This window comes from Miniopterus schreibersii (assembly GCF_964146895.1).
Source record: "Miniopterus schreibersii genome assembly, chromosome: 7".
Taxonomy (NCBI): domain Eukaryota; kingdom Metazoa; phylum Chordata; class Mammalia; order Chiroptera; family Miniopteridae; genus Miniopterus; species Miniopterus schreibersii.
Window position 1 is genome coordinate 71,851,753 of NC_138108.1, and position 16,705 is coordinate 71,868,457.

Consider the following 16,705-nt stretch of genomic DNA (forward strand, 5'->3'; position numbering starts at 1 on the left):
GTGAAGGCTGTGTAAGGTATTCTGATAATTTGTGTGCTATATAATCTTTATTATATCAATATTTCATACACACTATCAAAATACTTAGCATTGCTTTTTACATTTATTATTTGTCTTCATACCTTAAAAATTTCAGTGGGCCTATATCATATATGTTTTGAGTATGTAAAAGGAAACTACCCTGAAAAAATAACTTCATTAATTTGCTTGTCTTTTATGGTTATAGGGTTTTTCTCATTCTTTAAAGGAATGAAAATGAATTTACTACGGTAGTAAAGGAATTACTAAATGGCTGCCAAAAGTCACTTTAAGTTGGTGACATCATTATTAAATATGTAAAATATTAATATGAACACTACTATTTTAACAGCTTTCGGGAATCTGTGAAGTTTAAAAAAAATTAAAACACCAAGAATTTAAATCTATTCTAGAGAATACTGATGCTCAGTCTGAATGTCTTTTAAGGATCATTTCTATTTAATTCCTACTTCCAAGGTTTGGAGGAAGAACTGATATAACAACCGTATCATCTTTTGTTTTCTAATATTCTTTCCCTTTATGCCCTTTGATTATCAATAATAATGTTTGTATCTATCTTGGGTAGAATTCTTGATGTGTAAAAGTACATGAAATATGTATTTTTGTTTAAAAAGAAATAATGAGGTTGGCAGTCAGGAATCCATAAATTGCAAATAGAATGTTATAACCCGTAACATTTTTGAATTGCATTTTAGATGATAATTTTTACTTGGGACATATAACCAATTATGCAACAATTCAGCTTTGCAGGTGATATAGTGAAAAAGAATAGTTTATATTCTCAGCCTTTTTTCTTTTGCCTATACCATAATCAGTTTTGTTCCTGCTAAGGATCTACATTAATTTGTGTGGATTTATCAATTATTAATTGTTCTTTAGTGCCATATGTATTTTATGTTTTCTCCTCTCTAGAATATAGACTCTATGAATTACTGAAACAGGATAAAATGTTGGATGACATTAATGAATATTTTCATGAAATAACATTAAAATAGTAGAACTTGACTTTTTCATTTGTCAAATCATAGTCTATTCATATATGAAGCCAGGAATTATGTGTAGGAGATGACCTGTTTATTTGTACTACACATACATTAATATCCTACATAAAATTTTCTTCAGCTTAATTTCCTAATTTTATTTTCTGAAGATATTTTTGTTTCTAGTTTACTGAAAAAATGCCTTTTTTTTTTTTTTTTTTAACTTTTTCTAAAACAAAAAGAATAAATTACTTCTTTGTTTTTCTAGGAGCGCTATAGTTATGTCTGCCCAGATTTAGTAAAAGAATTTAACAAGTATGACACAGATGGGTCGAAATGGATTAAACAGTATACTGGAATCAATGCTATCTCAAAGAAAGAATTTTCCATTGATGTTGGTTATGAGAGATTTTTGGGACCTGAAATCTTCTTTCATCCAGAGGTAATTTTTTTCAGATGGAATTGTTTTAAAATATACAGCAGAAACTATCAGTCAACTATAAGATTATTCAGGGAGAGTTAATCTCAGAAACTTTCTTTTGTATATTAAGATGCCATAGTGAGTTATATTTTCCAGGAAAAAAAGGCCTTGTTAAAACAGGCTAAACAGTTACTATTTTTCATATATTTGGAAAAATGAAACCTTTAATATTTGTGGCTTGTGAGGGGTTATAGAAAGAGGAGGAGCCCTTAAAATTTATGAGCATTTAAATAAAATATGTAAAGTGACCATTGTAAAAGAACTGCTAACTAATTGTCATAAAATATTTAATTATTAGCAGAATAGTCTTCTGTCGCTACGAAATGTTAGTAACATACAGGCTGTATTAAATTAATGAAAACCATATGCTTTTAATAATGAAAAGTTCTTATAACTTATAAAAAATATGACTGTTAATAGAATTACTAAAGTTAAATGCCTACTCTTGTTTATTCATTCATCAGATAGTAAGTGAATATAATTGTCATGCTTTCAGTTTAAGTATTGAATATTCAGAAATTAATTTGTCTTGCTCTTACCAAGCTTGAAGAATAAGAGAGAGGAGTATCTAACCAGGCATAGTTGCTTTAGTGGATGCATGCAATCAGGTGAGGGAATAGAAGCAAAGAGTGTCTAAGTTTGCCTGGGAGAACCAGAGAAACTTTTTTAGAGGAGATAACAGTTGAACTGAGACTTAAAGGGTGAGTGGGTGTTTGTTAGGCAGGTATGCTAGGGGAATATATTTTTGGAAGAGGAAATAAGCTGGGCTGGAGGTTCCTGGGATATGAGAGAGCTAGATAATAAAAGTATCAAGGGAGGGAGTGGTAGGAGATAGAACCAGATGGGTGTTCATGAGGAACTAATACACTGTGCAAAGGAGTTACTGTAGTCTTGTAGAAAACTTCAGCATGGAAATGACACAGATTTATGTGTGATATTAGGAAGGTCATTCTGGCTGTACTGGGTTGGATAGATTGGAATAGAGGTGTGAATTGTGTTGGCAACAGGTGTTTTTATTGCATTTTTTCAGATGAAATTTAAATAATGTCAGTAGGTTAGTGAGAATGAGAAAGGAGGTGAGAGAAGAACGAATAGAATCAGCATGACTTACTGATTGCTTAGGTGTGAGAGGAGTAAGAATATGAAAACTCTGTGATGATTCCCACATTTGTAACGTGAGCAACTAGATGGTGTGCCATCCACTCACATTAGGAACAGTGAAGGGGAAGAATAGGTGAGGTGGAAACATGAGATGACTTTAGTATGCATCTTTAAAAGGTTCCAGAATGAACACTTGGATTCTAAGGATTTTGAACTGTAGTGTGTTTTCGAGTGAGGATAGATGTGAAGTCATTACCACATGTGGAACAAAGGAAGAGATTGGTCTGCGAGAGGATGTGGAGTGGGAAGGATGCGACCCCATAGTCAACACCAGCACTTTATGGACAAGGCAGAGTAAGAGGAACCTGCAAAGAATTCTGAAGAATGCAGAAGGGGAGAGGCCAGGCCAAGGGATTATTGTGGTGCTAACATTAAGAGAAGTGAGTATTTGAAGAAGTGAGGTTAAATAATAGTGCCAGTTGATACAGTATGGTAATAGAGGAAACTTGAGAAGCACTCATGGGTTCTTAGCATCCAGATTACTGGTGATTCCAGGGGAGCAATTTCAGTGGAATGGTGTGACAGGCAGCTTGTTGCCTCAGCAAGAGGTGAAAGTTTGGGTATTAACAGTGTGGACATCCTGGGATTATGCCTTTTAAAAAATTCTCTTTAGTGGTGCTTTTAGTAAAGAGCAAGAACAAGATTAGATATGTGTGTTTAGTTCACCATGTTTTTTGAAAATAGACCTGTTTTTTGACTCATATGAACTGTGTCACTTCCCAAGTGAATTTTAAGATTCTTCTGTGTTTTAGATATTTGTTCTGTAATTCCTCTGTTATTTGAAGGATTCACTGTTTTTTGTTTTGATTAGATGAAAGTATAGGCATAGGCATCTGAACTTGAACAGTTGAAGATAAAATGTATGAAAGAGTAAGGATATTTATTTTTGAACGGCTAACTTCATCACAAATACAAGAACTATTTTTAGGATGAATGGGTTGGTACTTTGCTTTTTTTCTTTTGAAGGAAATTGAAATTTTTTGACAGAGCTATTTGGATTGCTGTTTTGTTGCGTGTATTCTCCATAAATTTTTCGAGAAGAGAAAGAATGTTCTTCCCTTGATAGCCACTGCAGAATATGAAGACCTGATCAGGGAGCTGTTAGAGGCAGGACTGATCGTTTTGCTGAAAGTGAAAGAAAAGGCCTAAAAATATTCTTAATAGGGACCCTGGGTTGAGCCTTCTAGTATTAAAGTATTGAATAGCCTTCAGCAATTTATTGTTAGTTTGTTACTGTTAATTCTTTTTCCTTCATTTATTTCCTAATGTTCATTGCTTGTTGCTTTACTTCATATTATTCTACTTGTCACCTGGGGTTCTACAGCAATATAGTCCCAGAGCTTTTTTAAAAGATATATTCAAATCAGACTTAATTTCTTTCTAAATCGGAATTTCTGTGGGTGGATTCAGGTTATGTGAATATTTAAAGGTTTTATAAATTTTTCATTTTTGTATATTCTTGAGAAGGGTGCAGAGAAACAGCACAGGAATGAATGGCCCTATCCCAGCCTTTTACTTGCTCATGGTATAGCACATAATAAACTGTCGTAAAGCTAGGGAAAGTATTATGGGAAGGTTAATCTCGTGTGTGTGTGTGTGTGTGTATTACTGTTTTAGGTAAATACTGAAGAGTATGATTATCAAAGATCAGTGCAGAGAATTTACAAGTTCTATATTAAGAAGTTGATAACATTTTAAATGTCATTTAAAAATGAGTGTTATCGAACATATTTTCTGTCAAATTGTTAATATTTTCTGTCCAGGTTTTGAGGTTTAAATCTCTTAAACTGTTGACAGGTTCTCAGGTTGTAGAGTTTATTTGGGGTAGTAGGTAAATTTGTGTTATAACATACTTTAAAGATTCTTTTTTGTAAATAGACTAATTAGTGAGGTAGATTTGAGATAGAAAGTTGTTTGACAGTTTAAATCATTATGGAGATGGAATGAGGTTAAAATAATGCTTTTAAAACTTAATTTTTAATTGTGATATTTAAGTCAGTAGTGATCTAATCTCTATTATATATCCAACTTTATTTACTTTTCAGTTTGCTAATCCAGACTTTACTCAACCTATCTCAGAAGTTGTAGATGAAGTAATTCAGAATTGTCCTATTGATGTTAGACGTCCTCTCTACAAGGTATTTACAGCTAAATTGTTACTCAAGGTCATACTTTTAAACCTTCTTTATTTTCTGTCCATTGTTGAATAATACATTTAAAACACCTCTCTTTAAAAGGATATAATAGGTCTTATATCTTTAAAATTTTTATTCTTTTAAAATAAAAGTCATACTTACTTATTTACTTTTCTCCACTAATATAGAATATTGTCCTCTCTGGAGGGTCAACCATGTTCAGGGACTTTGGACGTCGCTTGCAAAGAGATTTGAAAAGAACTGTAGATGCCAGACTGAAATTAAGTGAGGAGTTGAGTGGTGGTAGATTGAAGGTTGGTTGTTTTTTTTTCTATTATTGGCGGGAAGGTTGAGGGTACCTTGGTTTTTGTAATGGGGATGGGAAATGTTTGCCAACTTTTACTTCTATTTAGGAAAATAAGAGGAAGCTGTCAGATATTCTAATGAAAAGTGACTAATGTTAAGAGATTCACATCTATATTCTTGGTCATTTGACTCCTCTAGGATATTGTTTACATTTTTGGAAGATATTCTTGTAGCTCTGAAAGAGGTTTGTGTTTCATCCTTGTTAAATGTAGAATATTGAAACAAAACATCGACTCAGAGAATATTTTGCTACATAAAACACATTTTATTCAAATGGAAAATTACCAAGAATGAGGGGTTCATCTGAGGCTACCATAGTCAGTCAGAATTACTTAAAGTAAAATACAACACTCTACAATTTGCTGCCTCTTGAGAATTGCGTGACAGCTGACTCTTTTCAGCCCCTAAATTTTTATTATCTTAAACCTATCCATTGTAGTTCAGTTAAAAAGTATGTTTAAGCCATTCAGCGATTTTCAACCTTTTTCATCACATGTAAACATTACTAAAATTCTGCAACACACCAAAAAATACATTTTTTGCCGATCTCACAAAAAAAAAGATATAATTTTGATTCATTCATGCCAGTCAGATATTGTGTTAATTGTTGTCATTTTTTATTTGATAATCTAAGGGAAAAGAGGTCAGTGCCCCTGATAAAATAGTCAATTATTGCATGTTTTAAAAATTCTTGTGGGACATGGTTGAAAATCCCTGGTTTAGTTTGTAGTGACTCATTACAGCTACATGAAGTGAAAAAAGAAGTGCTGTTTTTGAGTATCGTATGTTAATAAAGTAAAACTGTTTAACATATTTCTAAGTTTCTGGTACATTTCTAAATAAGAAAGGAGGGCTCCCCCTCCCCGAGTGTTGCTAATCAGCACTGTACTGACATCTAGTGATAACAGGGAAAACTTGATACAGGATTCTGCCTCTTTCCTCTTGATTTTACTCTATAGTCATTTTATAGATCTTCATAACATCTCTATGTATCTGTATCTAAATCTGACTTTATACCTTTTCCATCTGTAATTTTTAATGGCTGTCAAATAGCTTTTTTTACCAAAAAGTATGCCACATCTTTTTATGACTTAAGTTCGAAAACTTTTTTTTTGAAATAATTTCATACTTACAGAAAAGTTACAAAACCTAGCAGGAATTCCTATATATTATTCAGCTAGATTTTCCAAGTGTTAGCATTTTATATTTGCTTTATTTTTCTATTTCTATAAGTATATATACACAAATATACACACATACCTACACATGCAAAAATTATTTTTTTCTGAACTGTTGGGAATGAGTTGCACATATAGCAGCCTATTTTAATAGTTTAGTGTGTATTTCCTAAAAACAGGACATTACAATTTAAAAAAATCAGGAAATTCATCTTGAATACAGTATGTTATCTAGTTATAGACCTGATGCAGATTTCTTATTATTGTTTTTTTATAGCAAAAGGAAAATACGTATTTTTTCTGATCTACTATCCAGTCCAGATTACATGTTTGAATTAATTAGTTTTATCATGTCCCTTCAGTCTGGAACAGTTATTTAGACTTTTTTAACCAATAATGTTTTTAAAGAGTATAGGTCATTTGTTTTATAGTGGTTCTCATTTTGGGGTTGTCTGATGTTTCCTCGTAATTATATCCAGATTATGCACTTTTGGCAGTACTACCACAGAACTGATGGTGTATCCTTTTAGTGCATTTATCCATAGACACATGATACGACTCACTCCATATGTTAATTTAGATCTCTTGGTTAAAGTTGTGTCTTTCAGGTTTTTCTACTATAAGGTTATTTTTTTCTTCTACATTTAATGAGAATCTTATGGGGGAATATTTTCAGACTGTGTAACTATCCTGATTATCATAAAACTTTTAACCACTAATTTTAACATCCATATTTCTTTTTAAAAATAGTTATCACTGTGGTAGTTGCCAAATGGTATTTTGCAAATTCCATCATTCCTTTTATGCTTTTTTAGTCTCATTTTACTTATGGAAGAGTTTTCCCTTCTCATTCATTCATTCATCTAGTAGTATCTGTTTAAACTCCTGATATTTCATATTATTCCATAGGCTATATCATTAATATTGTTGTGATTTAATAACATTATTAATACTATTAATATCATTACTTTTGATGCTCAAGTTTTCTCAGATTTGGCCAATGGGAGCCATTCCAGGTAGCTGTTAGGCTTTTTTAATGTGGTCCTAGTATTCTTCAGGCACTTTTTACTTTCCGTCACAGTAAGATATTCAGGCTCATGCTGTACATTCTCTTCTCCAAACTAGGAATTGGCCCTTTTTCTCCCCAAGGCACCCTTGTTTATTTTAGTGGAGAATGCTATTAAAGAAATCAAGTTTTGGACACTAGGTATATTCATTGCTACTGGGTATCACTGCTTCTAAGCCTCCTTAGTGGTCAGAGCTGGGTGGGGGTGTGTGTTTGTGTGTGTGTGTGTGCATGAACATCTATATCTAGTTCTCTAAGTAAATTAAAAACTGAATTCATACTGATACTGCCAGTTCCAGAATACCAGAAGGTTCACTCTAGCCTTTTACCTTCCCATATTTGTAATGCCCTGACATTGAGAAACCTGGCTTTGGTTATCTACAATATATTCATGATTTAACTCAATCCTGGACTATGTGTTTATAGTAGTTTCAGAATTGTTGATTCATACCACTGTGAGAAATAGGCCTACTAACTAGAGTTCAGTATTTGTTTGTTTTTATTTTAAGCCTGAGGGCATAATCATAATACTGTGTTCACAAGTTACTTGGATTAGTCCCTTCCCCAACTTTAGTGTGCTTATGTTTTTTAAAAAATAAAGTGAGCTTAATATTTTTCCATTGTATCATTTTTCACACATCTTTTAAATTAAAGTTTTATTTATTTTTGAGTATGTGAAACATTACATTTGATGTATGTAAATTTAAATTTAAGGCAAATGATACAGAGAAACTGTTAATTTACTATTGAACTGATCTTACTGTGTCTTTTTTAGCCAAAACCTATTGATGTACAAGTCATTACACACCACATGCAGCGATATGCAGTTTGGTTTGGAGGATCAATGCTGGCTTCCACGGTAAATGAGATGAAGCTTACTTTTATAATTTGATTTTTTTTTTTAATTTTTAGGTAGAAGAATCCTTTAATACTTAAAAAATTTAGAAGAATGAGAAATTTTTTAAAATGTTTTAAAGTTTTAAAATTGGATACGTATGTACATGGTATTTTTTAAAAGTGCAAGTCATTTGGACTTAATATTCATATTTTTCTTTGCTTGCTAGACATTTTTTTTTTAGAGTGAGCATTTAGAGTTTTTAAATTTATCTGTAGGGAAAATTCTTTTAATTCTGTGGTAATACAGCTATCAGAAGCTCAGTGTTTTTTCTGTGCAAATATTTAAAAGCGTTGAATTAAGAGTCATGCTTTACTGTATAGGAAGTACTGTGGTCTAAATAAATTAAGTAAAGGGAATTCTAAGAGCCCTCTTCCCAAACCAAAACATCTTAAAACCTCTTTAAAAGGTATTTTAACATCATTAACCTATTAAGTATTGGTGCTTTATCTCATAGTGCAAAGAGTATTAGATAAAATGAAGGTGCTTTTGTCTGAATTATTGAAAACTATACAACCTTGAATTTAAAGCCATTTAAAAATAAGAGATAAAAGTGTTTTCTTGCTTAACTTGAGTCATTTTCAGTTGTGCCATTTAGCTTAGTTGAGTTTGTAGTTTTGTCCTTTGAGAAATGAGATAACAGAGGGTGTTGAGCAGTCTGTCTATACCAGACCTTGAGTGAGGAAAGCAAGTTGAGTATAAGTTTTTGTAGCATCACTAAGTATTTTATCTGTACCTCAGGTTAAATGCTGTTGCTTTAGATTATTGATCCAATGTATAGTTTGGGAAAGTCTCAGTAGAATAGTCTTGGCATTTGAGAATCAACCTTCCACTCCTCAAAATTTCAAAATCTAGGACACATAGGTGTTGAGGAGGAGGTGGGTGGACATGAGTTAAATGCTCCTTTTCAGTTCGGAGTTAGATTTATAAGGGATTTTAAGTCATGGTTGCCAGAATTTCTAAGCTTTGTTCAAGTACTATAGATGGACTAATAATAAACATTTTAGGTTTAATAAATGTATTTTATAGCATGTTGAAAAGTGGCAGATTTTTATGAAAATATTTATTTTTATTTTCAGCCTGAGTTCTACCAAGTATGCCACACCAAAAAGGATTATGAAGAAATTGGACCTAGCATTTGTCGTCACAATCCAGTGTTTGGAGTCATGTCGTAAAATTGACTTCATGGTTATTGGGGTTAGGGAGGTGGGAAAGAAATAATCTTTCTGATTACTTGTTTTGTCTGGATGGCTGGTTTTGAAGTTTTAAACCTGACTTGAAATAATAAGACCAAACATAATTATACAGGAATATTTTAATAAATATATCAACATGCGAATGTAGAGGAGAGCCAAAATGATTAAGTGTTTTTCTTTAGGTTGAATATTTGAATCTTATGTGTAACAAAAAGAAGTGGGTTTTAGTTCTTTCTGTGCCCTGATATTTTGTATATTATTGAATTATCCAAGATTTGATGGGATTTATCGGTATGTAGATAGCTCTATAATGCTTGAATTGTACACTTCTAAGTGTGCAATACAAGAGCTTGTTTATATTTCATACTTTTTATACTTTGAGGAAAAAAGTCAAAGAAAAACTAGTATTTGAGTACAAAAAAGTGACCAAGTAAAGGATAAATTCAAAAAATAGCCTCATGAGACTTGACGTACACACATGCTCATGGGATTCCAGTTATTATAAATTGCTGCCATCCCCTGTGCTGCCTGCCCCAATGGTTTTCTTTGCAAGTGCTTTGGGAACTAAGAAGCTAGTATCTTGGATTAACTGATGCCTGCTAGTGCTTTCTGATTACTCGCATTCTGTTTGTCGCTTTAAAGGAAAAGTAAAGACAAGACTGTTGGACCAGTATTGCAGTTCTGTAGTGTCATTTCTTATAAAAAATGAATTACCAAAATTCATATATTTAAAGCCTAACACCATTCTAATAAAGGCACAAATTTCTTTTTAATACTTGTTTCAAGCTCTTTAATCTTTATGTTGACTAATCTATTTTCTTTAGATCTCTGCAATAGTTCTTTAAAATCACAAGGGTTAGCAAGCTGACTTTTTTATGTGCTCTAAACAAATAATTGTGAACTTTAATATGTTGAGTGCTTTCATTTTGATAACTGGATCTCCATTTGATATTTCATTTGTATAACTCATTTGCAGTCTGAAAATTTTTTTAGTGCCAGTCCCTGACATATCATGAAAAGTTAATTTTCTTTGCATTTTAAAATATCTGGATCATGAAGAAGACGTGATGAAAATAAATTAAAACTGAATTACCTTTTCTAATGGTTTTTTTTTTTTTTTTTTTAGAAGCAGTGTCATTCTACTCTGTGCTTATGTATTTTATATGGTTTCTGTTGGAATAGTGGGAGCCATTGAAATCTCTATAATGTGTATGGTAGAAAATTTCTTGTGAATTTCAAATTTTATCTAGTTATTTTTAGAAGGCAAAAATTGGGAGATTTTACAGGCTTGTTTTAGAACTTAAGCAGTAATACTAGTGAACACTTCAACTTCATCACCCATCAGAATAACACGTGATTAGAATGTTTCTATCCAAAAGTTAAAGAACAAAGTGTTTTTGTTGTTTTTAATATAAAGATAGAATTGGGAGCAAACATTTTTTATTTAGAATGAATCTGGATATTTAAAATTATATGACTAAATTTATATGAATCTTAATTGTTTGAGTGTGGAGTAAAGAACAAACAATATTTCTAGTAGTATCAGTATTAAAGATCTTTTTTTACTTGAAATATATTTCATAAGCATTATTTAAAAAACAGTTCAAATAGTACTAAAGAGTAAATAGTGAAAGTAGGTTTCTTTCCCACCCTAGTCTGTGTAATTTTTTTACTTATCAAAAATTTTTTAATGTTGACATTATTGCAGGTGTCTGCCCCCCTTGCCCATCTCCACCCCCCCCCCCCTTGACTTTCACCAAACTGTTCTCATTTTCTCATCATTACACTGTTAGGAATGTCTGTGTGTCTTCGTAATTTTCTGTGCATATTGAAATGAATATAGCTCCCTTATTTTACACAAATAGGAGCTTACTATATATACTGTTGCAAATATCGTTTTACACAGATCTAAGTTGATAAGCATTAAGGATTTCATGCTCCTGGCTCAGTAAAATATTGTTAGCATTGTCATAAATGTCTTTTGCGCCTGGGATGGTTGAATAGTAAATGAATAAGCTCAGAAGACATGTTTACAGAGCTGCATATTACAATCTCATGCTTACTTAAATATGTTCTTAACTGATATGAAAATGTGAAGGTCACATATTTTCTTTTAAGCTTATGCTTACTTGGGAAAATAAGACTCCTGATATGATACACCTTTTGACCTGCTTTTATAGGAGTGAGCTATCATATGATAAAAACAGTGCTTTTATTTCTTTACATCTCTCCTGTCATTGTGTATCATTTTTTCAATTTATAGCACCTTTGGTTGTATATTGTAGAGGTTGGCCAAGGTGAATTTAGATCTGTCACACTGATTTGATGTCAGCTGCGTGAGCATGGTACATTGGAAAAACACTAAGCAGTCCATGGTTGAAATTTTTATTCTGATCCTACAAATTGGGATAAAACTCCTTCAAGTTTGATTTGTCTTTTTGTTATTTTTAAAACATGAGAAACATATTTGTACAATCTTGGACAAATTCTTTGAACTTTCTGGACCTTAATAAAGGAGTGGTGATATCTGGATTAACAATGCAATTTTTATGAGTTCTGAAAATAGAACTCAGCTGTCATCTTTTTAAAAATCAGGGCTTTGATCAATGGGAAATATTAATGGACAGAAATAAAACAGACAATGGTTATCTAACTTGATGCCAACTCTTTTTAATAAGCAAGTTTTCACAACTTAAACATTGGTAAATGGCATATATTGCAGGTAATCACCCTCCTCTGGCCTATCTTCCTTTCTTAGGAGATAATGCAGCTATCTAGTCAGGTCGCCCAACACAATTTTTTGGTTTGTTTTCAAGGCTACTTCAAGATCGAAATAACTGGTTGCAGTTATTTCTAGAAATGTTTTTAGAAGTAATATGAATTATAGTGATAATAGGCTGTTGTGTTCTTTATTCTTTCCTTAGTTTCTACAGAGAAGTCTTAGAAGATATATCTATATAAATAAAAACTTTCAGGTACCCTAAAGACGGTACCAGAATATTTGTTAACATTGAGGAAATGAAGTGTAAAAATTCACTGGTACCATTGTAAAGAGAGTTGTCATTCCTCTAAATACTGGACTAATCTGTCAGTAATAAAGTCTGGTGTATTCTTTCTTTGTTAATAGTCCAGCTTTGACTACCATGACCCCCTACTCCCTGATCTATTGTAGTTTATAATCACCAGGCATGAGTACCTTGGACAGCCCTCTGCAGTCTTCAGCTGTTAGCACTCAGATTTCAACTAAGATTAATGGGCACTAAATCTGTTGGCTAAAATACAATCCAAAGTGTGTGCAGACTCAGAAGTGAAACATTCTCCCACTCAGATTGGAATACTGTGTTAGAACATATTTCAGTATAATAGCACTTATTCTATACGGTTAGCTCAGGACAGACTTGTTATCAAGAAGTTACCGGTAACTTGCACAGCAAATCCTGAAAATAACTACTTGTTTTTTAATCCTCACGAGGATATGTTTATTGTTTTTTTTTTAATTTTTTGTCTTTTTGAGAGAGACATCAGTTGGTTGCCTCCCGGATGCACCCCCATCGAGGATTGAACCTGCAACCTAGATGTGTGCCCTGACTGGGAATTGAACCCACAACCCTTTGGTGTATGGTACAGGAGGACATGCAACCAACTGAGCCACCTGGCCAGCCAGGGTAGTACTTGTTTTTCCTAATTAATTACATAACCACGTCTAAGTTGACCTTGAGCAAGAGTATTTAGATCTGCTGGAGGGTCTCGGAAGTTTTTAGACCTCTGAAAAAAGATTTCTGCTACTCATTGTTGATAACTCCTCAGGACTATATAATGTTCATCCCTTTTGCATGATATGTTTTTCAGCATACCAGATCTTTTGTTATAACCTGCTTGGTCTTGATAGAATCTTATCAAATATTAAAATCTGTGCTTGTCTTTGGTAATCTCTATTCCATAACCCAGTTTAACTCATGCATTTGGAACTCAGGAGCTGAAATTAAGTAACACCTATCTGAATTTAGAATTGTATTAACATTGTTCCAGTGGTTACAGGAGCAGGAAAAAAAGGGAACAAAAATAGAAATGAATGATTTAGGAAAAATGACAACTGAAAAAAATTAAAAACTAGAAAGTACTGTTTTTGTTAGTTTGATTTAGCAAATGATTATTCTTTACTGTTTTCCAGTGTTCCATCCCTTTTGGTCAATTTATACATTACATTGAAACTAAGATAGTGAGCCAAAATAGTTTCACTTTCATTTAAACACTACAACTCGTTTATACTACATATGTAGTAGTATCAAGTTTTGGGCCTTTAAGACCAGAGGCATTTCTTAATTGTGTGCTGTGGTTCAAGCACTGTCATGAAGATGAGTGACACATTCTGTCCTGAGCTTAGCAGCGAGTGTAATAGTAGGACACACTCAGGAGTGAGAAATATTTTGCCCAGAAGTTTGAGAGAGCTTACTAAGCTTAGAATTTCTCTTCATAAAGATGATGGTGGTTTTGAGGTGAGAAGGGGGAAACTCAGCTAGGTAAGGTGAAAGTTAAGGTGTGGCTATAGTTTAAAATTACTTTGTGTGCACCTGAAGTTCTTAAAATGATAAATGTTACATACAGTAATAAAGTAGTTCTTACCCTATTAACTTGGTATTTCTAGTGTCTTACATTTTGCCTGGCACAGAGTAGTGGTTCAGTGAATGTGTTTGATAGATTAGAGAATGAGTGAATAAAATCAGTTTGCATTTTAAAATTAAAACTTGGAATTACTTGAGCATACAACTTTTGTTTCTTTAAAAATGTCCATATTTATCCAGAAAATAAGACTGGATTATTACATTTTTCTATTCCACCAGTTTTTGCCTTAAAAATAATCTACATAAAAATCTACATGACAGCCTACATAAAACAGTGGGGGATTATTAAGTGGTCATAAATTTTCTGATGTAGGTCTTCAGTAGTTCCTTAATTAGCTCTGATCATTTTGAAATCCCCGTAGTGTGAATGATGGTGTGCTCTAAATCAGCCTTGTACAAAGCTGATTGAAATGCCCTTAAGTGTTTTATAACATTGAGCATCAGCAGCAGAAACAGTGCTGATTTCCAGCTCTGGGTTTTATTTGACAGTTTTGATTTTCTCTTGTCTAAATCCCATTTTGAACCAATTTAGAGATGATGACTTAAAATCTCCATTTTCAGTGAATGAGTCGATGGTACAGATTGTTAATCTTAAATTGGAGGTTTATGAGAGAGCCCATACAGGGATTGGAACCATACATCTTCTACTGAGAGTACCTGGTATTTTTCCCAAGCAAATTCTTAATCTGCTTAGAGGATTGGTCAGTAGGAAAACCTTGAGACTTGTTTTCTCAAGATTTCACAGTGCTTAGTTGGGATGTCCTATGCATTCATGAGTTGACTAAGTTAATTTATACAGGGCAGTTTTTACTAGAATAGACTGATTTCTCTTTCCCAAGACCTTGGGAGATGATGAAACTGGTAGGTGGGTTATAGGTGGGGAAGATGTTTTAGGTATCAGAGAAAGAGCCTGTATAACAATTAGTAACTGAGGGGAGGGATGAGCATGATGTGATTGTAAGCAATTTAGAAGAGTAGGGATAGGAAGGGATAGCCACCACTCAAACATGGACAGAAAAATTTAAAAATGGGTGCAGTTAAGGTTGAAATCACACGCACACACTCGACGTAAATTATATTGTGGAGTCTTCAGAGCTTGGTCGAGTCCAGCTACATTTTACAGATAAGAAAACATTTCCAGGGGTATGGTGGCAAAGGCCACATAAATAGTGGCAGAATAGGACTAGTTGGTAATAATTCTTTGTTTTATTTATACAGTACTGAATAGCATATGGTTTATTTAAATTTTTCTTTTCAAAATTGACAATATTGCTTAGCCTCTCTTGCCCATTTCGTTGGGAGAGCTGATTTCAACATTATTGTGCTTAGATGCTTCTGAGGAGAGAGGTGTCAAACGGCTTTAGTATATGTCTACCAAATCATGCGCAGGCCCCTAGTTACCAGGCTGAAGTGCCGAGCTCATAGCCTAAAACAGCAAGTCTGTTTGAGACTGAATTAAAAAAATAAGACTATACAGAACAGCGACTGGAGCTTAAAACTATCCTGAGCTAGGCTAGTGGCATATCAGGCTTTGCACATTTGGGCCATGAGTCTCCAAATTGGTGCTAAATTTATGTATGTACCTTCTATCAGATCTCACTGATACTGAAAGTTAAACTTGCCAGTGACATAACGGGACTTTCGTGAATCAGAAAGTACCTCAACTGATTTTAAAGATTGGGAAAGCATTTTTAGGCTACAAAAGTAAAGTGAAGTTGCTGATAATGTTATGAAATACAATTCTTGACGTGGCAAGTGCCCAAATACTTGCCGAATAAAGTTCTCTCGATCAAAAAAAGACTTAGAGGAGTGGTATTTCTGATCCTATCTCTGTTTTGACCCAATAATTAAAGAGAATATTTAGGACACAGGCAGAGGAAGGGCTACTTTTAAAATGTCACATTTGACACAAAAAGTTCTGTTTACACATCCATTTATAGCTGTTTTAAAAGTTCATCTCTTTCAAGACAGTTATTGAAGAAGTGTTTCAACCCTTATATGTACATATATTTTAACCTCAAGATCAAGGATCCGCTAATGATCTCACATTGGGTTACATTTGAATTGCATGTCTGGATTTACCTGTCTCCGATATATCTTAAAAACGTATAGTATTTGATCTGAACTGTGCTATCTTTTCCTGTTTCTTCACGTTTATAAAATGGAAAGTTACACTTCAGTATTCCTTAGGGCACTGGAAGCATGAATGAAATGGTTTTAAGTACTCTTCTTTTCCCTAAGGGGAAGGGAATGGCTTCTTAAACCCCAAGTAGAAGACTTTTTGTTCAGTCATTAGCATTTTAGTGTTGAAATTAAAGTAACTACTTGCTTTGACCTATTTCACAAAGAAGACAAACGACTTTTTCAGATTTAGCAGAAGATGGAGTGGCAGGTGTGGGTTTTGAGTTTAATCTTCCAATCCACCCACTAGGTGTCTCTCCTCTCCTCATCCTAAATGAATATGTTTCAGTTAGATTTTCTGCTATCAAAAGCAGATTGGATCTTGGTTATGGAAATAACACATTTCATTTTCCCACTTAAAGGATGTCATTTTCAGCAATAAACCCACAACTTTGGTAAAAAACA

At 33.2% G+C, this 16,705-nt stretch overlaps 1 protein-coding gene across 2 annotated transcripts in view; it reads left to right on the top strand.

Moving 5' to 3' along the window:
- Positions 1 to 10,589, top strand: part of ACTR3 (actin related protein 3) — a 49,362-nt gene extending 38,773 nt beyond the window's left edge. For both annotated transcript variants that reach the window (XM_081142242.1, XM_081142241.1), the window contains 5 exons: positions 1,288 to 1,461; positions 4,707 to 4,799; positions 4,985 to 5,110; positions 8,182 to 8,265; positions 9,381 to 10,589. In XM_081142242.1, the coding sequence (XP_080998368.1) occupies positions 1,288 to 1,461; positions 4,707 to 4,799; positions 4,985 to 5,110; positions 8,182 to 8,265; positions 9,381 to 9,476 (573 nt within the window). In that variant the 3' untranslated portion in view covers positions 9,477 to 10,589. The remainder of the gene's footprint in view (positions 1 to 1,287; positions 1,462 to 4,706; positions 4,800 to 4,984; positions 5,111 to 8,181; positions 8,266 to 9,380) is intronic.
- Positions 10,590 to 16,705: the final 6,116 nt, after the last annotated feature.